Source organism: Podarcis erhardii (genome assembly GCF_964252035.2).
Source record: "Podarcis erhardii genome assembly, chromosome: 2".
Classification (NCBI taxonomy): domain Eukaryota; kingdom Metazoa; phylum Chordata; class Lepidosauria; order Squamata; family Lacertidae; genus Podarcis; species Podarcis erhardii.
Genome location: NC_138498.1, coordinates 69327684 through 69350212, shown reverse-complemented (window position 1 = coordinate 69350212; position 22529 = coordinate 69327684). Strand labels below are relative to the sequence as shown.

The 22529-nt window shown below is 46.8% G+C and overlaps 2 protein-coding genes and 1 long non-coding RNA gene across 5 annotated transcripts in view; all 3 read left to right on the top strand.

Moving 5' to 3' along the window:
• Positions 1 to 22529, top strand: part of SNCB (synuclein beta) — a 37750-nt gene that overhangs the window by 13605 nt on the left and 1616 nt on the right. The window contains exons 1-4 of one of the 3 annotated variants that reach the window (XM_081850271.1): positions 14 to 367; positions 1428 to 1562; positions 18424 to 18462; positions 19055 to 19173. In XM_081850271.1, coding sequence (XP_081706397.1) covers positions 1442 to 1562; positions 18424 to 18462; positions 19055 to 19173 — 279 coding nt within the window. In that variant the 5' untranslated portion in view covers positions 14 to 367; positions 1428 to 1441. Of the gene's footprint in view, positions 1 to 13; positions 368 to 746; positions 944 to 1427; positions 1563 to 18423; positions 18463 to 19054; positions 19174 to 22529 lie in introns of those variants that run through there. The other 2 variants (XM_081850272.1, XM_081850270.1) reach the window with 2 other exon arrangements.
• KIAA1191 overlaps positions 4202 to 22529 on the top strand; it is a 263656-nt gene continuing 245328 nt past the window's right edge. The window contains exon 1 of the mRNA XM_081850249.1: positions 4202 to 4214. The gene's annotated coding sequence lies outside the window, so the exon portion shown is untranslated. The remainder of the gene's footprint in view (positions 4215 to 22529) is intronic.
• LOC309334778 lies at positions 15098 to 15766 on the top strand. Its single transcript, XR_014153268.1, has 2 exons — positions 15098 to 15389; positions 15621 to 15766. It is a non-coding gene; the product is annotated as an uncharacterized lncRNA (long non-coding RNA).

Here is a 22529-nt window from a genome sequence, read left to right as displayed (position 1 = left end):
GGGCAGGGCCGAGGGGCGGGGAGCGCGAGTTGCGCGCTATGATGAAATCCCCCCTCGCCGAGCGGGTATAGGGCGCGCGGCGGCTCATTGCAATATTCAGCGGCAGAGGCAGCACCAGCAGCAGCAGCAGCAGCAGCAGCAGGGCGAAGGCGCCGGCGTCTCCTCGGCTCTCCTCTTCTCCACCTCCTCCTCCTCCTCCTCTTCCTCCCCGCCGAGCTGCTCCATGGCAGAGCTGCCCTGACTGCCCCGCTGCACCTCGCCGCCTGCTCCACTGACCCTGCCCAGCCGGCTCGCTCGCTCTGGCCCGGAATGATCTGAACCCCCTGAGCGGAGACGCACCCGAGTCCAGCGCTATCGCCGATCGCAGGTGAGCAGCGCCTGGGCGCGCTCCTCTCCCTCGCCCCTTTGGAGAGCGCGGGATCGGAGGCATCCTCTGGAGATCGGATTGGGGGCGGCGGGCGGTGGCATAAGGTTTGGCCTGGAGGTGAATTCCCCCCTCCATCAGTGCGCAGGGCGACGGTACCGCTATCTCTCTTTTCGGGAGGGGGGTGGGATATCTACCCACACACCATCTCCGCAAGCGTGGTCCCCCCCCCCCACGGGAATTGGAATACTGATGGAGAAAAGAGATGGCTTATATTCCTGGATAGGAACACCACACCCCAGAAAATCCCCACCCCAAATAATTGGCAGAAAAGGAGAGCGCAGCAGCGTCTCCTGTCCTCCCCCTCCCTTTCCCCTCCCCGGTTTCAAGGACACGGAGTCATCCCTGTTTTGACGGCTTTAATCCTGGCTAAATCCCAGCCTCTCTTCCCTCTTCCTGTCTCTCGGGGGATGCGGGAGCGGATGCTTTTGAGGAACGGGGCTGAAGAGGAGCGGCGCTTTCCACCCCCGCGTTAAAATGCCCAGGAAGGGAGCAGCTGCAGCCATTAGAACAGGAGAGGTAGGCCGGGAGGATGGGGATGGTCATGGCAGCAGCCGAGGAGGAGGATGGAGGGTGACGGCGGCCTTTGCAGCACTAACAGCTGTCAGCAGACTTGTTGAATCTGGGGCAGAAGGTTGCTTTTGCGATGGCACCGAGCTGGGCTCTGCACCTGCTCCCCCAGCCTTCCACCTTGGGAGAGCCCTCTGGGCAGTGGAAATCTCCTGCCTGTTTCAACAGCAAGCTAAGATGTGGCTGCAGTAAGATACAGCCTGAGGCTGTTGAGTTAGGGGGCAGCCCTCATGCTTTGCTGTTGGGAACGCTGTGGCTCCAGCCTAGGGAGGTCCCTCCTTGGAGCCATACCCGATTTCCTCCATCTCTCTCCAAAGCCCATATCCCTCCAGCTCCTTCTCCCCAGCAGTCCATGTAACCATTCCCCTTCCTTGGAAGCAGCAGAGCCCTGTGCTGAAGCCATCTTGCCTGGTCTCTTGTCTCCTCCACACAGAGCTCAGTGCCGGGATGGATGCGTTTATGAAGGGCTTGTCCAAGGCAAAGGAAGGGGTCGTTGCTGCAGCGGAGAAGACTAAGGAAGGGGTAGCGGTGGCAGCAGAGAAGACCAAGGAAGGCGTGCTCTATGTCGGTAAGGCTGCTGCAGGCACAGCTGCAGAGCTGCCCTGCTAGCTGTGCCCGCCTTTCGCAGGAGGAAACAAATCTGCTAGAGGGAGGGAGGGAAGGAGGAGAGATGGTTCCCGTTGCTTGGGTTTTTGTATCATTCTGGCCAGGCCTTCAAAGCTGGCAAATTGGCATCCCTTCCCCAGTTTGATTTCTCCCTCTTCCCCTCAATGGTGAAGGGACACAATTTACAGGGTGACGGCAACCTAGAAAACTGGAGTCTGATGCTGTGGGGCAGTATCTGCAAAGCAATGCTCTGCATCCTCCTTCCTGAGCACCACCATCCCCTGGGGTTCTGATGTCATAAGTCCCTCAATGTGCAAAAGGTATCACCTTCTTAGGCATACCTGTGGGGTTCTGTTTGTTTTTCAGATATGTGCACAGTCCTTGGGTGATCCAAGAATCTCACGTTTACTGTATTTAAAGCACTGCTAGCAGGTAGACCTGAACTGTAATCCTCCTCTAACCAAGGCATACAGACTGAATGGCATGCCCATAGTGGCATATGGGGTCTATGAAACAACTAGGAATACCCATAGGATGATGATGATAATAATTAGTTTTATCCAGCTTTTCAGCCAAAAAGCGCCCCGGAGTGGTTTATAGTGACAAAACAGTACCTGCCTGCAAGCTCACAATTTTAGAAGACATGACACAAAAGGAAAAGGAATGCTTAGGGAAAAGGGGGGGAAACCACCTCAGGTACTAGATCTAAGTTTCAGAGTTTTTGTAGTGACTAGCTGGGATGGAAATATTTGGAGAAGAGAAGCCAATGGAGGAAACATTGCTTCCTCTCTTATAGCCTGATGGAACATCTGCTGATAAGATGACAGTTAAGGGAGTGACCTGTTGAAGCTGGTCTCTTAGAGCCAATGCAGAAGCCCTGTAGTCCCATCTCTCCCTCTCCTGTAGCCTGATGGACTGGCTGCTGATTGGAACTCTACGAGACCCAACACTGCGTGGTTATTCCTTAATTCTGTTTTCGTTCCTTCTCAAGTTCCTGGCCTTCTTGGTCTCATGTGAAAAAGCAGGCACAAGGTGCAAGCTTTCTAGTTTCCCAGAATGCAAAACAAATGTACCTTAGATGAACATTATGATGTAGCATGGCCTAATGAAGATTGTGAGCTAGGAAGTCTTATCTTTTTTAACGGGTTGGTCCAATAAAATAAATAAATGTTAATTTATTTCTGCCTGCTCCTGCATGTAGAACGATGAAGCCCAAGCCTTTGGCTCAGTGTTGCCCTAGGAAATTTCTTTTAACACAAGAGCTGCTGCCCATAGATATAGACACCCCAATGCAGCGATCTGTACTGTATTTCAGGGAACAGAGGAGGACGATCTTCTTAGCTTCTCTCCTTCGGATGTAATAGAGGGACCATAATGTGGCTAAAGCAGAAGGACCTCAGAATAGTGAGATGCATTTGTGGTCCTCCTTTCCTCTCCCTGCCCCCAATAATTTAAGGCTTGCTTAGGTTCTGGATGAGATGTGTGCAGATGCCAGCCCAACCTTGAGGCTGGTGTTTCCGGGGAACCTTCTGCCAGGGCACAAGTAGGGTGTACCACTGCAGTTTATTGGGCAACATGGTAGGGAAAAGGCATGGGGATGGCTCTCTTGTCTGCTGCTTTTGTGTCTGGCTCTGCATGAGAGCCAGATGGATGAATATTCATAAATGCCTGCTCTGCATTCAGGACCTACCTTGCCTCTTACAGATTCATCAGCAAAACGGCCCCAATCAGCATGGGCAAGTCAGATCTTCTTCTGTCATACCACTCCCTCTAGCCAGGACAATGAGATGCATATCAGAGTGCTTCTCCTTCCAGGACTTCATCTACCATCTTCTCACTGACACTTTTGTCAGCTGTCACTTTTATTTCACTTTGTCCCTCACTGGTCTTCATTGTTGGCGGTCCTCTTGTACATATGAGTTTCTTCCTCCTAGAATTGTAGGTTCAGTTAAAATAAAATGTGAATGTGAATGTGTACAATTGCAGGCATCCACTGTAATTCATTTGATGCATTCCACCTCCCACCCCCCAAAAAATACAAGGTAGCAACAGAATTCCTGGGTGAGATCAGGAAGGGTAGTCAAAAGAGAGGAAATGGGAAGAAGGAAATATTAAGCCATTGCTGAAAAATAGGCAAGAGATTTAAGTGCACAGGTGCAATGGCACAAATTTGCTTTTGGGAGAAAAAGAGAGAGATTCTGATAAGGGACAGAGCAAGAGTGAGAAAGTGAGAGGAGGGTAAGACTTCTGTCCACTAGTGAGGTCCAAACTTTTATGGGGGAAATTATATACATTGTGATGGCATTGTCCACATCACATCATGTTGTTTATATGTCAGTCTGGACAGGCTCTTCACAGCAGAAAACTTAGGAACCCACCCTTCCTTGAATATTGTTGTGGGCAGATATTACAGTACTGTATAGGCCCACCAGATGTCCTCAGACCAGGGCCGTCTTAAGCATATTCGGTGCCATGGTGCTTAGCTCCCTCCGCCCGCCCGCCCGCCCGCTCCCCCCCGCTCCCTGAGTTGTCAACCTTTTTTTAGGAGGACGGCGGGGCTGGAGGAAGTGGACAGCGGCTGGAGGGTGGCTCCTCTGGCGGGGAAGAGGCGGAGGCTGGACGTGGTCCCTCCCGGCTCAGCTGTATGCTTCATGCCACGGTGGCCATGGCAGATGGAGGCTCCGGGCGTGGCACTGCTTCGGTGTGGCATGGCGGAGGCGGGCGAGGGTGGTGAGCTGATGCTGGGAGGCGCCATTTCCAACCTCCGCCTCTTCCCTGGCGCCCTCCAGAACTTGGCGCCCTGCACCACTAGCCTCTATGGGTAAGAGGCCCCTGCCTCAGACTACAACTCCCATCAGCCTTAGATAGCATTTGTTACCTTGTGGTTAATGGGAGTTGTATTCCAAAAGATCTTCCTGCTTCAGACTTTGCTGCCTGTATCACCCAGTCTTTCTTTGCCTCATTTTCTGTGTATCTCAGCTTATGTCTTTAAATAAAAATATTAGGGGCTGTGGAATGGCATGCTTAAAAAAAAGCACTCTTTTTTTGCAACTACAAAATCAGTTCTGCATCTGAAATAGATTATGCGGATTTTGACATGTGCATGCATAGGGTGGATTCAATCTAGCACTAAGTAGGGTGTGCATGCATGGAATGAGGTCTACTTGTGCAGCAAGGACCACCCCCCCCATTTCATGCCCCTGCCTGCCCCTAAACTTGTTCTTCGGGTTCCCCTAATCCTCCAGACCAGATTAAAGTGGTTCACAGTGACGGGGGGAAAGGAAGTCCCATTGCTTGAGCAGGCTTCATTGCATGCACATGGTAACTTGATTGAATCCCACCCATAGCTGCATGCATGGATATACACCAGTGTGGTATAGTGGTTAAGAGCGGTAGTCTCGTAATCTGGGGACCCGGGTTCGCATCTCCGCTCCTCCACATGCAGCTGCTGGGTGACCTTGGGCCAGTCACACTTCTTTGAAGTCTCTCAGCCCCACTCACCTCACAGAGTGTTTGTTGTGGGGGAGGAAGGGAAAGGAGAATGTTAGCCGCTTTGAGACTCCTGAAGGGGAGTGAAAGGCGGGATATCAAATCCAAACTCTTCTTCTTCTTCTATTTAGTATTTACAGATCTTTCCTTCCCCTTTTAGCAATAGAAGAAAGAACATATAGAAAAGGCCTGGGGAGGAGGATAGGAGTTGTAAGGATGGGGAGATGTTTATTGGAGGTTAAAGGTTGGGGCTGACATGTTAAGTGAACAATGGATGCCCAAACCACCTTCATTAGGGAGGGGCCATGGCTCAGCGCTGGAGCATCTGCTTTGCATGCAGAAGGTCTCGAGTGGGATTCAATCTCATACCGCAAATACAGGATATGCCATTATAGCTGATTGGGAGGTGTTGTACAAACAAACCCACGTAAAGAACCCCAGCAACAACTCCACAGCCTTTTTTGGTGAGAAGGAAAGTGACAGGAAAATGCACTGGAAGTGTGGGGGTAAGCCTTGCTTTGATGCAATGTCATCACACCTCCTCACAAGCAAGCAAGAATGAATGAATGTTCATTAAATAGCCACTGTCACTTAACTTCCCTGCAAACAAACCTGGATGAGTGCTCAACAAACAGGTTGTTTGGAAGTACCAAACGTTTTGGTGGTGCTAGGAGAGCACTGAATCTGTGGGTGGTATGCAACAGTTACTCAGAGTGGAGCTATTGAAATGAATGGACCTAAATTCAGTCATGTTCATTAATTGTAATGGGTCTACTCTGAGTAAAACCCTTTGTCAGAAGACTGCCGTGTAGTTTATAACATAGAACACAAATATTCATAGATAATATCTATACAGTGTAAAAATTCTATACAATATCAAAAGTGAAAGAGTTATATATAATAATAGTAATTAAAATATATAATAAAATACAGCAACACCATAAAAATAAGGGAAGAGAAAATCGGCAGGAGGGTATCTAAAATAGTGCACAAATATGGAATCTTATCTTTATTGAAGAACTACATAGAGAGTACCCAAGCAGTCTGCCTCTCCTAGTACTGTTAAAGACTTGTGGATCATGGGTTCACAGTAGCCAGCTGTAATAATCCAGTTCAGGGATGAGGAACTTGTGCCCCCCCAGATGTTGTTTGACTTCAACCCACACCGACCCTAAGTATATATCCTACAGTTTCCTCACCCCATGTTATCAAATAATGGGGCAGCCTAATGGTTGCATGGTGACATGGAGAAAAACCTGAAATTAATAGAATCATAGAATTGTAGAGTTGGAAGGGACCCCGAGGGTCATCTGGTCCAACCCACTGCAATGAAGAAATCTCAACTGGATCATACATGACAGATGGCCATCCAACCTCTGCTTAAAAACCTCCAAGGAAGGAGAGTCCACCACTTATTGTAGGAGTCGGTTCCAGTGTTCAACAGCTCATACCATCAGAAAGTTCTTCCTGATGTTTAATCAGAATCTCCTTTCTTGTAACTTGTAGTCATTGGTTTGGGTTCTAGCCTATGGAGCCGGAGAAAACAAGCTTACTCCATTTTCCATGTGACAGCCCTTGATATATTTGAAGATGGCTATCATCTCTCCTCTCAGTTTCCTCTTTACCTGGCTAAACATACTCAAGTCCCTCAACTGTTCCTCATAAGGCATGGTTTCCAGATCCTTGATCATCTTGGTCGCCCTCTTCTGCACACGTTCCAGCTTGTCAGTATCCTTCTTAAATTGTGATGCCCAGGACACTATACTTCTGTTGATGCAGCCTAGAAGAGCACCAGCTTTTTTTGCTGCTGCATCACACTGTTAACCCATGTTAAGTTTGTAGTCTACTGAGACACCTAGATCCTTTTCACATGTACTACTGGCAATCCAAGAGAGAGAAAATATTTGAGGCAGGTGAAATTCTCTCTCCCTTTGCAGCTAAGATGTGCTATTGTAGCCACAGCCGCCCTGAAGAAAAGAGGCAGGGCCTTTTGGCGTGAGGCCCCAAGGTGGCAGAAGAAGGCTACAGGTATAGAGAGGAAGAATAGGAGCTACTGCCATTGCTGCACACATGTAATGATGTGCACAGATCTCCGTGGAAAAGATGGCTGTGTGGGAAGGAATAAAATAGGGAAGGTCTGAGTCCAACTTTGCAACATTTATTACACTATTCTAAGGGTATTTTGCCCATTACCAACTATTTTGTGCTAATGATTACCTTTTAAACCCTGAAATGGTCTAGGATACCTTAGGCATCACCTCCCATCTCATTCCTGTCTGTCCCCCATAATCAGAAAGGGGAGGTCATTCTCTGTGTCTCCTGCCTAAGGTGGAGGCACAACTGAGCGGAATAAGGAATAAGCTTCTTTGTGGTTGCACCCATATCATAGAATCATAGAATTGTAGAGTTGGAAGGGACCATGAGGGTCATCTGGTCCAACTCCTTGCAATGCAGGAATCTTTTGCCCAATGTGGGGCTCAAACCCACAACCCCGAGATTAAGAGTCTCATGCTCTACTGACTGAGCTATGAAGAGTTCTTGGCCACCTCCCCTACTGTTTTTCATCAGTTACTGAATATATTTTAATTTTGGCAGGCTTTTATGAAGCACATATATGTTGACCCTGTGTCTTTTTCAATAAATTATTTCATATTGCTTTATGAAATTGTGCTGTGAGATGTTGTAAACCGCACTGACCGATATATTTACACTAGAAGGCCAGGATGTCAATATTTTAATAATTCCTGATTGACTATATGAATGAACTTAGAATGAAGTGGGACTATTTTTGATTGTGAGTGGGCCTGTGGGGCCATATTTTTGAATGCTCCCCCATATTTAAAAAACAAACAAACAAACCTCCCTGCATGTACAGAATTAGCACACCAGGTAAAATGGCCAGATGTAACCTTCACACTGATATGCTAGTGTGCATATGGAAGAACATTACCAAAAAAGAATAGCCTTATGTAAAGATTGTGGCTATCAGGACTTAGGGCTGGAGTCAACTTAATAGTTGTGATCACAGGAGCTGGCACAAGTCCTACTAGCACAATGAGGCTTTCCCCCTTTCTCCTTTCCACACCCCACATGTCCCCAATCAGATCTGGGGACTGAGGAGAAGCCCCAGGTCTGCATGCAGGGGGGAGAGAGAAGAGGTCATTCCACCAGGAAAGCTGAAACGCTTTGCACAGACAGAGCAATCTCCATAGCGCTACGTTGAATTCCACCCATAGCCTGGATCCTCACAGGAGTAAGTAATGTGCCAGTCCTGTGTTCACCTACCTGAGAGTAAGTCCTGTACAGTATAATGCACTAGTACTTATTTCCAGTAAGTGCCAATGAGTTTTTTTCCAGGGTGTTTGGTATGTTTAGCCTGGTGAAGAGGTGATAAATGTTTAATTTTTAGCCTGGAGAAGAGGTAATGTGATAGTCACCTTCAAATATTTGATGAGCAATGGGTTCAAATGACAAGAAAAAAGATTAGGAAGAAGGCAGTGGACTCTCCTTTGTTAGAGGTTTTTAAGCAGAGGCTGGGTACCAAGAGTGTTTCTTGGGAGGTGCTTGGACTAGATGAGTTTTGAGATCCTGTCCAATTTTCTGCATAGGATCAGGCTGTCCATTATACTGTTTTTGATATCAGGCTGTGATTTCTGTGGCTTATGTAGCCAAATAGTCACCTCCCACATGCAAAAGGGTTGTATCAGTACGTTGGGAGAACCTTAAGATTTGGAGAAGTGAAAAAACCCCAAACCCTTTATAGCACCTAAGCACACTCAGTGGCCACAGAATGCTGACTAAGTGGGGGAACAGAATGGAGCAGCATAGGGAAGGACTTAACTAATGGAAGAGCAGTCCATGCTGCATCATTTCGTTGCAGGTTCCACTCATTTCCTTCTATTATCACTGTCTCAAATGCACAGAATTCTATTTGGCTAAAGAATCTGGTTGACAGGAGAATCTAGCCTTGTTCCACGGCAGAAAACCCAACCAGTCCACAAGCCAGTAATTAATTATCTTCATTAGTGCTGCATGCAAGCAGGGTAACGGAACAGAGAGGTAAAACACCATTTTGCAAGCTTTTGATATTGAAGGTTGTCTGAAGAAAATGTTGGTTAGCAGGCTTAAGTTTTAACTAGTGCAACTATTTGGGATAGGGCTGCAGCTCAGGGGCAGAGCATCCGACTTGCATGGTCAGTCTCTGACATCTCCAAGCAAGGCTGGGAATGTCTCCTGCTTGAAACTCTGGAGATCAGCTACCGGGCAGTATCAAGACAGTCCTGACCAGGATGGGCCATTGGGTCTGACTCAGCATAAGGCAGCTTCTCGTAATCCTAACCAACCCATGCAAAGACTGGTGGGAGGGTAATTCTCACAAGCAGGGAATGTCAGAGGGAAATGAGGGGCAGATGCCATGTACTGCAGGGTATTCAATAGGGAGAGCTTCTGCTTTCCAGGCAGTCTCCCATTCCCTAGGTATGCCCTGCATTCGTTGTTCCTAGAGGGATGACCTTGCATCTGGCTGCAGCAACATGTTTCTTGGAACAGGCCCAGCATAGCAAGCAATTCAGAGAGCTGGAAGCGCCCGGTCCTTCCCATTAATTACCACTCTAGCCATTTTGTTTCTTGGGCATGCTTTATTGGCAGGGATTTTAAGACCTTTCTCCAGATTGCTGATTAAAAAAGCATATTGAAGACCGCTGGGCCTGCAGGCGATCCCTCTGGGATCTTAATGCAGACATCTCTGGTTTCGGCGCACTTAATCATTGGATTGTGCACTTTATTGATATGGCGTGGTGCTACTTTCTTAATTGGAATGTCCTAAGGAAGCAAGTCCAAGTCCCTTGAAGCTGTTTTTTTTGTAATGACTCGGTTACCCTTATGAACCAGTGCTTGTAAATAATAAAAAGAGTGATCCCAGAAGATGCTGGGCAGCAACACTGACCATGTGGTCTGGGAAGTGGAAGAAGGGAGGGAGGGAGTGCTTGGAGGCCAGTTGGCTTCTCCAGTTGTGCCAGGAGGGCACAGTAGAAAAAGGCAGGAGTGGCATCTGCAGGGAATTCCCAAGTTACTCCCTTTCCACCCCCTGCTAGATGTGCTACAGAAATCAGAGGAAGAGCACAAAGGAGAAGCAGCTAGCCACCACTTCAGTCCCAGGCCCTAAGTAGGGCCAGAATCTACTGTGAAACTAATGAATCTTAAGCTTCAGGGCCCCTATTCCCAAAGGGGCCCCAGAAGTGAATTTAGTACACATTGCTTAAAATTTTGGGGTCTAGTACAGTGGTGCCTCGCAAGACGAAAAGAATCCGTTCCGCGATTCTCTTCGTCTAGCGGTTTTTTCGTCTTGCGAAGCAAGCCCATTGACAGCTTAGCGGATTAGCGCTATTAGCGGTCTAGCGGCTTTTAGTGATCAGCTGAGAGGCGGCTTATCAGTGGAACAGCTGATAAACAGCTTAGCGGCTTAGGAAAGGGGGGGGAGCAAAAAAAAACCGCGGGAACTCGCAAGACATTTCGTCTTGTGAAGCAAGCCCATAGGGAAATTCGTTTAGCGAAGCGCCTCCAAAACGGAAAACCCTTTCGTCTAGCGGGTTTTCCGTCTTGCGAGGTGTTCGTCTTGCGGGGCACCACTGTAATCCCAATTTGAGTTGCACAACTCAAATTTATTTATTTGTTTTTGGCTGTGTATAGTTCAACAGTCCCATAGTTTGAGAGTCAGTAACACAGATGTTGTGAAGGTGTGGGGATCTATCATGGAACAACCCCATTGAAGAAGGCAACACTGGTTACCTAGACATTGTTGCTAGTTGCAAAGGGGTCCCCATAAGAGATCAAGCTTCAGGGCCCCAAAAATGTAGGTCCTCCACTGGCCCTAAGTGTGAGGAATGTATTTCTGTTTTTTTAGGGTTCTATCCCATGTTCATCATATTCTGATAATGGAAATGACTAACTTAGGTCTATTAATTCCAGTGGGTTTCCTCTGCAGAGAGCTTAGCTGGATACAACCCTTAGTCTGCAAAGTGCTTCACTGTCTTTCCCCTACAGACTTTGGAAACTGGCGAGTGTTTCAGTTGAACTGGGAGACCATGTCCTAAGAGGGAGGCTGCACTGTCAGGTCTTGCCTGCATGCTGCATTGGAATTGCCTCCCAAGGGTCTCATCTCACGGCTATGTGGATGCAGAGGTGCTCAGTGGCAGTGGTCATGCTTTGAAAGTGAAGACCCAAGGTTCAGTCTTTTGATGTGCATCAAGAGCCTGTTATCAGAGACCCTTGGGAGGCAATTCCAATGCAGCATGTTATCAGTTGAGTAGAGGGTGTTGGGTTAGAAGATCCAATGTTCTGCATCGATATAGGCTGCTTTATATGTTCATAAGCCCCCTGCCTGAAGGTTTTTGTGAAACACTGTTATTCTTCACTGCCCTTGTCTCTTGCCTCAATGTTCTGGTGGTGGTGAGCTAGGTCATTAATATCCCCATTTTACAGTGTGAATGGTGACACAGTCTCTCACCCAAGGCTTGGCGTGCTTTGAGAGAAAATCCTATGCAAAGGGACCCCCAGATTTTGCAGTAAGAAGAGTAGAATTCTGCAACCGGTATAACTCACGCAGATTAGCAGTTTCCCCCCTCCCTTAATTATGCACAATTTATTCAGCTGCCAGTGGCGTAGTGTGGGGGGTGCAGGGGGGGCTGGCTGCACCGGGCGCAACATCTGGGGGTTAGGGGGCACAAATCCACAGGTTAGGGGATTACTTGCCTTGCCTTGCCCCGGGTGCTGACAACCCACGCTACGCCACTGTCAGCTGCTCTGCCCACCATGGAGTAGTAAGGAGCTATGTAGGGCACTGAACTGAACGCTGAGCTTTTTATACAGTAACAACTCTGACTTCTGAGAATTACCCATACAAGTTCAAGCCTAACTTTACAACCATAAGGTCTAGAAACATGCTTACTTATTTAAAAGAAAGTCGGGAGAGAAAATAGAGATTCTTAGGATGCTGAATTTTGCTGTCAATACCTCATTCTGCAGATTATTAGCCATCCAATAAGTGCATGGTTGATGAGGAATTTTTAGGTCTTTTATGGGCATGCCTGGAGCCCAAATTACACTTGATGTTAAGTGTGTATTTGCTTCTCACTTTTCCTAATGGGAGATCCCCCCACCATCAAATGCCATCTTTAGGGAGATGGGGGAAGAGATCTTCAGAACTGCAGGAGGAGCGGAAAAGAGTTACTTGCCCTTCACCCTACTCGGATCCCATTTTCTCCCTGCCCCACAATCTGATACCACTTCCACATTTTTAAAAACCTGTATGTTAAATGCAAAGGAAGATTTAACTTCAGCTCCAATTTAGCCATCAGTTTCTCCTGGCCCACTCTTCCCAGGATCAAGGAGAACTGGACAAGAGGGGCTAGAATGCTGTGCTGGTGTTGATGCCTGATCCCTGCTGTTCTGAACTGTGCATCTCCCTTCAGGCAGGTTTGCCGTAGGAAAAAAAATACTTGCTGAAATTGGTGAAGCTTTGGAGGTGTAAATTTGACCTCAAGGGACAGATGCCCACAAAGTATCCATTTTGGAATGGAGGTTGTTTACAAGAGCTCAGGTCACCTCAGTTGCTAGGCAGGCAGGGTGTGAAATCTTTGGCTGTGGCCTAACCTCTTTCTTGGCCGTCAGCATGATAATGCTCTTTGCCAAGGAGGGATTTAGCATCTGCAGGACAATTGCTGGAAAGCTTCCAAGGAAGTAAAACAGCCCTTGTGCCAATTATACTGCTGGAAGGAGGTATTGGTAGTGGACGGGAGCCTCCGGCATGCTGGAGCCCTCCCTCCCCAACTGCCCAGGACTGTCTGGGATACTTTAGGTGCTATGCACACCTGACCCCAGCATGTCCCCATTGGACCCGTTAAGGGAGATCAGATCATAGCAGATTACGCTGCCTAAGAGATGACTTACAGTGACTGCTCTGACAGTGGCCTCCAGCCGTCACATACCACACTCTCCGATGCTGTGCACCCCTCTCCCCTGGCCGATTATGGGATTCCCTGCTGGGAGGGCTGGGTGCTGTGGTGTTAGCTACATTTCCAGGACCTGGAAGGCTATATTTGCCTGCACATATGGGCTTGCAAGGGCAAGGCGCACATCCTTATTTTGAACAAAGCCCCCAGGCATGAGCAGGGCAGCTTGCAGAGGAGAAGGAGGAAGAGATGCAGTGGCCTCATATGTTTAAGCATGGATTCTGCTAGCACATGCTCCAGAGAGGCAGAGGAACCTCAGGGAGAAATGCTGGATGCAGCAGTGCTTGGAAAGGATTGCTGGCCAGACAAATATGGCCAATGAAAGCACTGCTGGAGGGAGTGGGGCATGATTAATGCCACCCTTCCCTGGAAGAAGGCAATGTGAAAAGCACAGTGTGTCAACCAAAGTCGTTTTTGCTCCCTGCTGGTTGAGCATTTTAAAACGTTTTATTGCACCACTCAGACACCTGTTCCTGCCTTCCTCCAGCTCCCCACTTGCCCATTTTGTTGCCTGAAGCAGATAGCTTCACCTGGTGCATGACAGGGCTGGCTCAGGGGGAGCAGAGTTAAGGGCTAGCAAGGTAAGTTGATCCCACCTGCTGCTGCTTCAGGATGCTCCACAAGGGGGTGGTGTAACCAGGAGCACTAAAACAATGTTGGGTGTAGAATTGTAGAGTTGGGAGAGCTTCTCTCTGCCTCTGCCTGAAGGTTTTGGGAGAATCCATGAAAAGCAGTGAAGTTGGAGTGGGGGAATATAAGCTCCATGGAGATGTGGTGATATACTTTGGGGGCTCAGCTTTCTTTTAGTACAAGGCCTCAGCCTTGGCATATGTGAAACATTAATAAAGCGCGAAGTGCCTTTGAATGTGTACAGATTGAATTCACTTGACTGCTTTTTTATTTTATTTTTATCTTGCCTTCTGTTATAGAACTCAACAGTTTGCCTCCATAAATCTAGGTTTTGGAGCAGGCAGAGCTTTCCAGACGTGGCTCAAGCCACAACACACCTCCTGCTACGGTTTCTGTAAATTATCATAGCACGTTCTTTGCATATTCAGGCAAGCCTTGAGAGTTACACTTAAAATGGCCTCCTGCATGAGTCACTGCAGATTCAGGTAGATGTTGATGTGATAGTTGTATTCCAAGAGCAGTTTCCCTTCACAGAGGAAGGCTCACCTACAAATACCACTGTTCCAGATACACAAGGCCTGTCCCCAGGGTTGCCATTGGAAGCCCGGCACAACACTTAATGGTGAAACCTGTCTGTGTCAAATGGCACTGCAAGTCACATTGTTTCATAGGCATGCATCTTTGCATAAGCTCACCCTCATGACTGTACCGTGCATGCAAGCTAATTCACAGCACAGCCAGAAGATAGATGTGGAGTCCTTAGGATTTTGACAAGCTCAGCCACTCACCTCACATGTAGATTTTTTTAAAAAAAAAAAAAATTATTAATTTAGCGTAGTTATTACAAAATCAAAACAAAATATTACAATTATATAACATATGTACAAAGTTCTCAATGTTATTAATAAAAAAGAAAACTATGGAAGAAAGAAAAAAGGAAAGAAAGAAGGAATAAATCTATAAAAAGGAAAAGAAAATTAGAAAAAGAAAAAAGAAGAAAATAGGAAGAGTTTCTTCCAAGTTTATTCTACATCTATTTCAATAAGTAAATAATAATAAAATTTCATTGATTGACTTCCACCACTTACACTGCACTTCCTATAAACATTTTAAACAAAGTTACCGTATATCTGTTATTCCGTATTTTTTTCTCCCATAGATTCCCACATAGATGATCAATTCAATATCTAGATCTCTCACAAGTCTACTCTAAATGTAACCAAAACCTTGTATTTGATCCTTATCTGCATAAATTATCATTTAAACATTTCCATTGTTTCTGTATTATACTTTTCGGTTTTTGTCTTATTAAATAAGTTAACTTTGCTAATTCCAAATATTCGCATAGTTTGTTCAATCATTCCTCTTTGGTTGGAATGTGGGAATGAAGATTTATTATTTTGCAGCTTTTCTTTATCATCTCACAGGACAGAAACTGACGTAACTGTAGCTTTGATTTTGATAGTACCTCATGAATTGAAAACTTAGCAGAACCCTGTGATATCTGGACTTTCATCTGGCCTTTGTTAAGATCTGTTAGCTAGGAAGTTCAGGCTTATCTATGTATATGCGATAAACCAGGTTCCATTTTGCTCTTTTGTATACTTGGAATTTAAGAGGTGGCTCGCAACACTGAAGAGCTGAGCTAGTACAGTACAGTGGTACCTCGGGCTACATACGCTTCAGGTTACATACGCTTCAAGTTACAGACTCTGCTAACCCAGAAATATTGCTTCAGGTTAAGAACTTTGCTTCAGGATGAGAACAGAAATCGTGCTCCGGCGGCGCGGCGGCAGCAGCAGGAGGCCCCATTAGCTAAAGTGGTGCTTCAGGTTAAGAACAGTTTCAGGTTAAGTACGGACCTCTGGAACGAATTAAGTACTTAACCCGAGGTTTCTACCTGTGGAATACCCCACCACAAGAAGTCAGTGGAAGATCATCACCCTTCGCAAAAGATTTACACTGCAGAAAGTAATAGGGTATTCTCTTTCACATTCTCCTCAGCATCAAGCTGCAATTTACAGCTAAAGGCTTATCCCCCCCCCCCAAAAAAAGCAGAATTGCTGCTTTTCTGTTAGTGCTATACTTAATGCTAGCATTGGCAAGGCACTATTCTGCCTTGAGGTGGGATACACAATCTTCCAGTAATAAGCTTCCATTTTTAAAAAGGCAGTGGAATCTTGTTGGGCTTGATGATGTTATTTTTTAAAAAATTAAATGGGTGCATGTGGACCCACACACTTCATTGGTAGAGACTCTGCCTCCAAGGAAGAATTTAAAATCCCATCCAGGCACTGACCAGACAAAGAACAGCTTGGTGTTTCAGCAGGTGGCTGCATCATGCATCCTCAGTTGATTCCTTAGAGTTTAAAAAAGATGTGAGGAGAAAGGGGAAGTTGCATCAATCATTCCTAGTGATGTCACAGGCATTAGCCAATGAATGCCTGTGATATTCATGCACCTACATAGCACCCACATCGTTCACAACCATCATTGCTGCTTGCCTACCAGTCAGGCTATTTTCTCAGTGACAAAACGTCGTTTGTTGGTTGGAACTGGGCAATATACATTCAACACAAGTGCTGCCTTGAAGAAAGACACACCCGGGTTCTCTGCAACAATTGTGTAACATTTGTGCATTTATTGTGTACAGAAACACTAAAAAAAAAGTCCAGAGGGGTAGCAATTTCAGTCATGAACTCCTGGGAATAAGCCAGATTTCACCACTAGGGGGCCTTTTGCATTATGTCAGAGGAGTTTAAGGCCAATAAATTTGGTACACAGGGTTCCTTCTGTCAAGGGATAAGCAGCTCCACCTTTCAGTATTCGTTGCAGACCTCATAATGAGTATGACTCTTGCCAACAACTCCTGCTTTATTCTGCCTGTCACATTTCCCTGCTATTGGCATCTTGCATGGTGAATGATAGGCAGCTGCCACCACCCATGTTCTTTGAGATAACCAGCCTCATTTTATTTGGATCTTGTCTTGGTGCCTCTGAGTCAGCTGTGATGTCAGATCTGTGCACTTGGCATGGACAGTTCAACTTAAAACCCAATCTCCCCAGTTGTAGCTTCTTGCCTAGAACCTTGTGAGCGATGCCACATTTTGGGAGCTGATCATCTGCCTGCCTTGTGTTTTGTTAATGAGGTTTATCTTCTTTTATTAACACTGCACCGTGTGTATGTGGTGTCAGGGTGTGCTAGACAGCTTTTTATAGCTCAGCAAGTTTAGAATCAGGGACCTTTCCCTCCCCACAGCTGCTGCCTACTGTTCTCTCACATCGCTCTACAGTAATTTCGCAGCCCCCTGCCTCCCTTCTGAGACACGGTCTCTTGGCTAGCTCTCAAGTTTGTCTGACTAGAGGACCAAGCGCTAAGAACATCAGTCTAAAGGATGGGGGACTTGTGCCCCCCTCGATGTTTATGACCTCCAGTTCCCATCAGCCCCAGCCAGCAAGACCAAAGGTCAAGTATCATTGGAGTGTACTTCAATGATGTGTGGTGTGTGGTGGCAGAGTGTCATCTGGAGGACCTAAGGAACAAATTGCTTGTTGTAACCATATATGTCCATTCAAACCCTGAGAGCTACTTGTGATTTGGAGTGAGGAAGGCTGGAAGGGAATGCTTAACCTGGACACCACTTGCCTTGAAATATTCCCAACCCTTCACTTTGGGGTTCCAGAAATGTTTGGAAATGTAGGTGGGTTGGGAGCAGAAAAGCAAGTGCTGGGCAAAGAGTTCAAGTCACACATTCCACACAACGGCTACCCCTAGCTATGGTGTCTGCATTGCTTCCAGTCTTAGAGGCAGTATGTCTCTGATTGCTAGCTGCTGGTAATCACCAGTAAAAGTCATGTCTTGCTTGTAGGCATCTAGTTGGCCACCGCAGAGCTGTTCATATTACGGTAAGTCTCAGTCAATGGGTTCAGGATTGCAACCTGACTTTGTGGTCATAGGTGGTGCAGTAGTTAAGAGTGTTGGACTGAAAGATCCAGATTTCAATCACTGCTAGAGCCATGAAGCTCATTCCGTGACTGGGACTGCCCTGCTCCTTCCTTCTTGCATAGATGCAGGGTGGGGGCCCTGGTGGTCAGTATGTGCACACAGCTGGCTCTTCAGGATTTATCTCAGGTATTTTGACTGGTCAAACAAGCCTGCTGAGGTAAAATATACAGGGATGGAGAAACTGTGGCTCTCTAGATGTTCTTGCACCCCACTGCCATGAACCCCAGCCAGTTGCTTATGGATGATGGGAGTTGAAGACGCAAAATATGAAGGCCACATTCCTGGCACAGAACCTGAAGATTGGTCAGATGTAGATGTTTCTGAGACATAGGCACAAAGTCTGAAATGCTGCCTGCTTCCTAAAGGGTTGATCTCCTAAATTTCCTCCCACGTTCTGAAGAAGGCAACTTGAATAGGATTGACCATATCCAATATATGGACGAAAGATTAACTATATTTGGAAGTGTTCCTTCTCACAAATTTTTTATTCTGCAGGAAGATTATTTCTCTGAGAAGAGTCTGTGGCTGGGATGCTGAGGAAATGTGGGCTGGGTCTGAAGGGCATTGGCTAAGCTTTACTTGCTTCTCCTTATGCTGTGTGGCTATTTATTGCACTGCACATTTTCTCAGGTGACGTTGCTCTTCTCACACGTTTTTGAACTATGCATCCTTTCTCTTTCTCTTTTTAGGAAGCAAAACTCGGGAAGGTGTTGCAGGTGTGGCCTCAGGTATTGGCTGCTTGTGTTCTCCTTTCCCATGCTTTGCCTGGTCACTGAGTGGGCGGCTGTGCTAAAGCGATCACAGGCTAACAGGACAAGCGCTGTCCTTAAAACCTCTTATGTAACTGGGCCCAGGACAAAGCCTTCCAGCTGCTTCTCACGCGTCTGCAGAGCCAGCTGTGGGGATTGGCTAAGATACCTGACCCCAGCTTTCCAGAGAAGCAGGCATACAAACCTGGAAACCTTGGTGAACTTGAACTTGCAAAGTACTAGGGCGGGTAAAGGAATGAGCTTACACACATTGGTGGAGAACTAACTGTGATGCCGGGTGAGGGCCCAAATTGGGGGGGGGGGTGTCCTATGCTAGAAGAAGGGTTATTGCTTGGCCTTGTGAAACATGTATATAGATAGCAGAGGAGATAGATACAATTCATACGTCTGCTACAGCAGCCTTCAGTTACCAGACCCCTGCTAGACTCCCTTCCAGATGATAAGATCCTTTGCCCCTCATTCAGGTTGCAAAAGGCCACATGCTATTAATCTAAAATAAGGAGCTAACTGCATGGCCTCAATACGTTGGTCGCTCTCTTCTGGCTTTCAGTTGCTGAGAAGACGAAGGAGCAGGCATCTCAGCTGGGTGGAGCCGTCTTCTCGGGGGCTGGCAATATTGCAGCTGCCACAGGCCTGGTCAAGAAGGAAGATTTCCCCACTGACCTGAAGGTGAGCATCCCACACTCTTCAGGTGACCTTGAGAAAAAGAACATAGCCCTTGGCCATATAAAAGTCTCCCATAGAAAGGCAGCTGATCCTTGGAGCCTACTGGGACTATCAGTAGATACGATGGGCATTTGGGATTGGTGCAAGATTCCACTTGCCTTGCTCCATCCCACAAAACAGAATCTTGGATATGGTATGGAGTTTTGCTGTATGTTGCTCTTGACAGAAGATAAGCACAATTGGTTGAGCAGCAGAAGATGGAAAGGCAACAAACTTGTGTGACAGTGACATGAACATGTTCAGGATGCCCATTGTCCTGGCACCTCTCAGACTGAGGTACATAAGCAGTGTGGACAGATACAGGCATGCATGGGCAGAAGAACAAATGCCCTTGCATGAGAATATGGCTACTGTGTGCTACATATCAACATGTGATGAATGCCCACATGCGCATATTGTAAGTCTCCAGGCCAGTGACAACTGCACATTCCAGAGGGATGTTTGCATACATTTATGTTGGCATCTCACTTCCGTGTGCATCGATGTGCTTCATGTTGTGTGCGAACATGTACATTTGTGCCGGCATGTGCTTCGAAGCCTGCCTACGTGCACGTTTGAGAATGAGTGTGTTTCTCACAGTAGGTGGGTGGGCGGGCAGCCTGCACTGAAACGGTCTGGCAGCTGCAGGGCTGGTCGATCTGAGGAAGGGCTCTCGAATCTTGCAGCCGAGCTGCCACAACGAGCTGAGCCGTTTGCTTCCAGCTTAGCTTAAAATAGCAACAGCTGAAGAAGAAATGAGGCCAGCGCAGCCAGGCAGGAGCAGGCACTCTGTTCTACTCAGCATGGGGGAAGGGAGCTGTGCAGCGTCCCCCCTTCTCCCCACTGAACAGCTCCTGTCCCTCGATGAGAAGCACTGTGCAGGGCCAATCACAGCTCAGCCCTTCCTCAAACGGAAGGTTGTAGATCTGCCAGCCACTTTTGCAACTGAACTGGGGAAACAGAATAATTGAGCGTATATTAAGGCTTCATCCAGACATCTAAACATGTGTAATACAGGCCACCTGACCTGCCATTTTTGGTCAGCCGGACTACATATTTGATGTTAAGTTCTGGGCATGGAACAAAAATGGAAATTCTGTATGTACCAGTGACAATTTCTGTTCTTCATATGTGTGGGGATTGCCCCCCCTCCAGGGTCAAGAAGGCAATTCTCCAATTTTAATATTTAGGGGAGACACTTCAAACCAAGGCAACATTTCTAATGACAACCCTAAATTAAAACAAGCAACCCCACAGAGGCAGCAACAGATTGAATTTGGGCCTCTGAAGGGCAGACTACAGACTTAAGTAAAAATGAATTTATTGATAAAAATATGCAGTAATAACACACCTTTCCACTTACATGTGGGGTGAACCTCCAAATCATTCCATAGGGCAGGAATGGGGATCTTGTGGCACTCCAGAGATTGTAGACTGTAACTCCCTCTGTGCTTGATCATTGGCCGTGTTATATAGGGCTGATGGGAGTTGTAGTCCAAAAAACAGCTGGAGACCCAAGTTTGGGAAACCCTGAAGCTGTTAAATTAAGTTAGTTTGTGTTCATATATTTACTTTTTGTATTTACTTATGATTATTTCTAATTGCTTCTAATGTGTCATTTGAATCATTATACTTATTGAGCACTCAATACATTGTGAGCCACTTTTTGTGGGACAATTTTGTGGGAAACCAGCATACAAATAAACAAGGATGCTGAATGAGAGCAGTAGCATCTCCTGGACCTACAGTGTCCCTTTTGTTGGAGTGTGAGGAAGTGAGATGTATTGTGACACCCGTGGCTGTGATAACCTCTGCAGCTGCTATGCATGGGATATCTCCCTCTAGCCCTGTGGGGAATGTATTGCTTGAGGCTCTGTTCTTTGCTCTGGGAATATTACAGCATGCTTGGGTGAGGCCGTGGCCAAAGGTGGCTTTAATCCAAAGAAATTTCAAAGTGAGGATGGATATTATCCCCCTTCACTGCAGTGGGGTAGGGGAGTGTTTTGACTCTTGATGCCCTCTGGTCTTCCTTGGAGAAGACGACACTGATTGCCTGAGTGCTCTCCCACCCTGTCCCATTGGGGCAACACTTGTGGGGGGGTTTCCCGCCAAGGCGTCCCTGTGCAGATCTGCCATGACCATATTTCATGCAGCGAGGAGCTGTATGACATTTTGTTTGAAAGCCTAGGAGGGAAGTGAGCATAGACAGCGGTACTGAATCTCTTCCTCTTATTTGGCACTCTATGGAAGTGGTCCAGACTTCAAACTCCCACTGACGTTAGTCATGCAGGAAAGAGGCAAAGTGTGCTGTAAGGGGACAAATTATCCCTGCCAATGCAGCCAAGCTACGAATCAGAACAAGACAAGCTATGAGAGGTCTCTCTGTTCCACTCTCCCAATGCTTGACTTGCCATAATGGGTGGCGACTGCTGTTTGGCTCTCATAAAATGCTGGAGTCTGCCTGTGATGAAGACAGTAAGTCACCTGGGGGTTGAAAAGAGAGGACCTCCCTCCTCCCCAAATGAAAAGTGGAGATGGTCTTCCCAGCCCCAGAGGGACCTATTCCTGTACTACCTGTCCTCCTACAGTAGAGAGATTCTAATCCCCAAAGTTCGAGGAGAGAGGAGCCTATAAGAATGGGACTATTTTAATACAGAGCATGAAGGCAGTTATTCTTCCAAGGTGGTGAGTATTGAAGGCAGCTGGCCAAACCTGCAAGAACAAGACCTGAGAATCCAGAGAGGCATTCCAAGAAAGCTCCTGAGTAATTAATTGTTAGAAAAAAACATCTTAGGGACTGATGCCTATAAACCTGCCTGGGACTTTGCAGAAAATAAGGCCTGCCTCTCTGCAGCTGTAAAAACACTTGCAACAGAGTCAGGATGAGTGTCAGCAAAGCTAAAGGGTAGATAGCAACAACTGGCAGTCCTTGGGCTAAACCCTGTCCTCATCTGCACTCTCCCTCCAGGTGCATATCCAAAGGCAAAAAGCTATGTGACCATAGGACTAGTTATTAGGGCCCTATCACTGCAGAGGTGGACTCCGGCCCTTGACTTCTCCTTTTCAACTAATATACTAATTATATTAGTATTCAACTGATTAAGTAGGGTTGTTAGGGGCCACTGGGCTTACTTACATCTCCTTTCCATAGTGTCAGGAATGCTCAGTGCTACGAAGTACTTCCTCTTTTTTTGTTCTTAGTAAAAGTTTTCTAAAATATTACTGTAAAAGGTGCTCACATCTTACAGTACACCTCCCACAGCATCTGCAGCTTGCTGATTTTGACTCTGCTGGGCTTTCTAAAAGAGACACATGGGAAA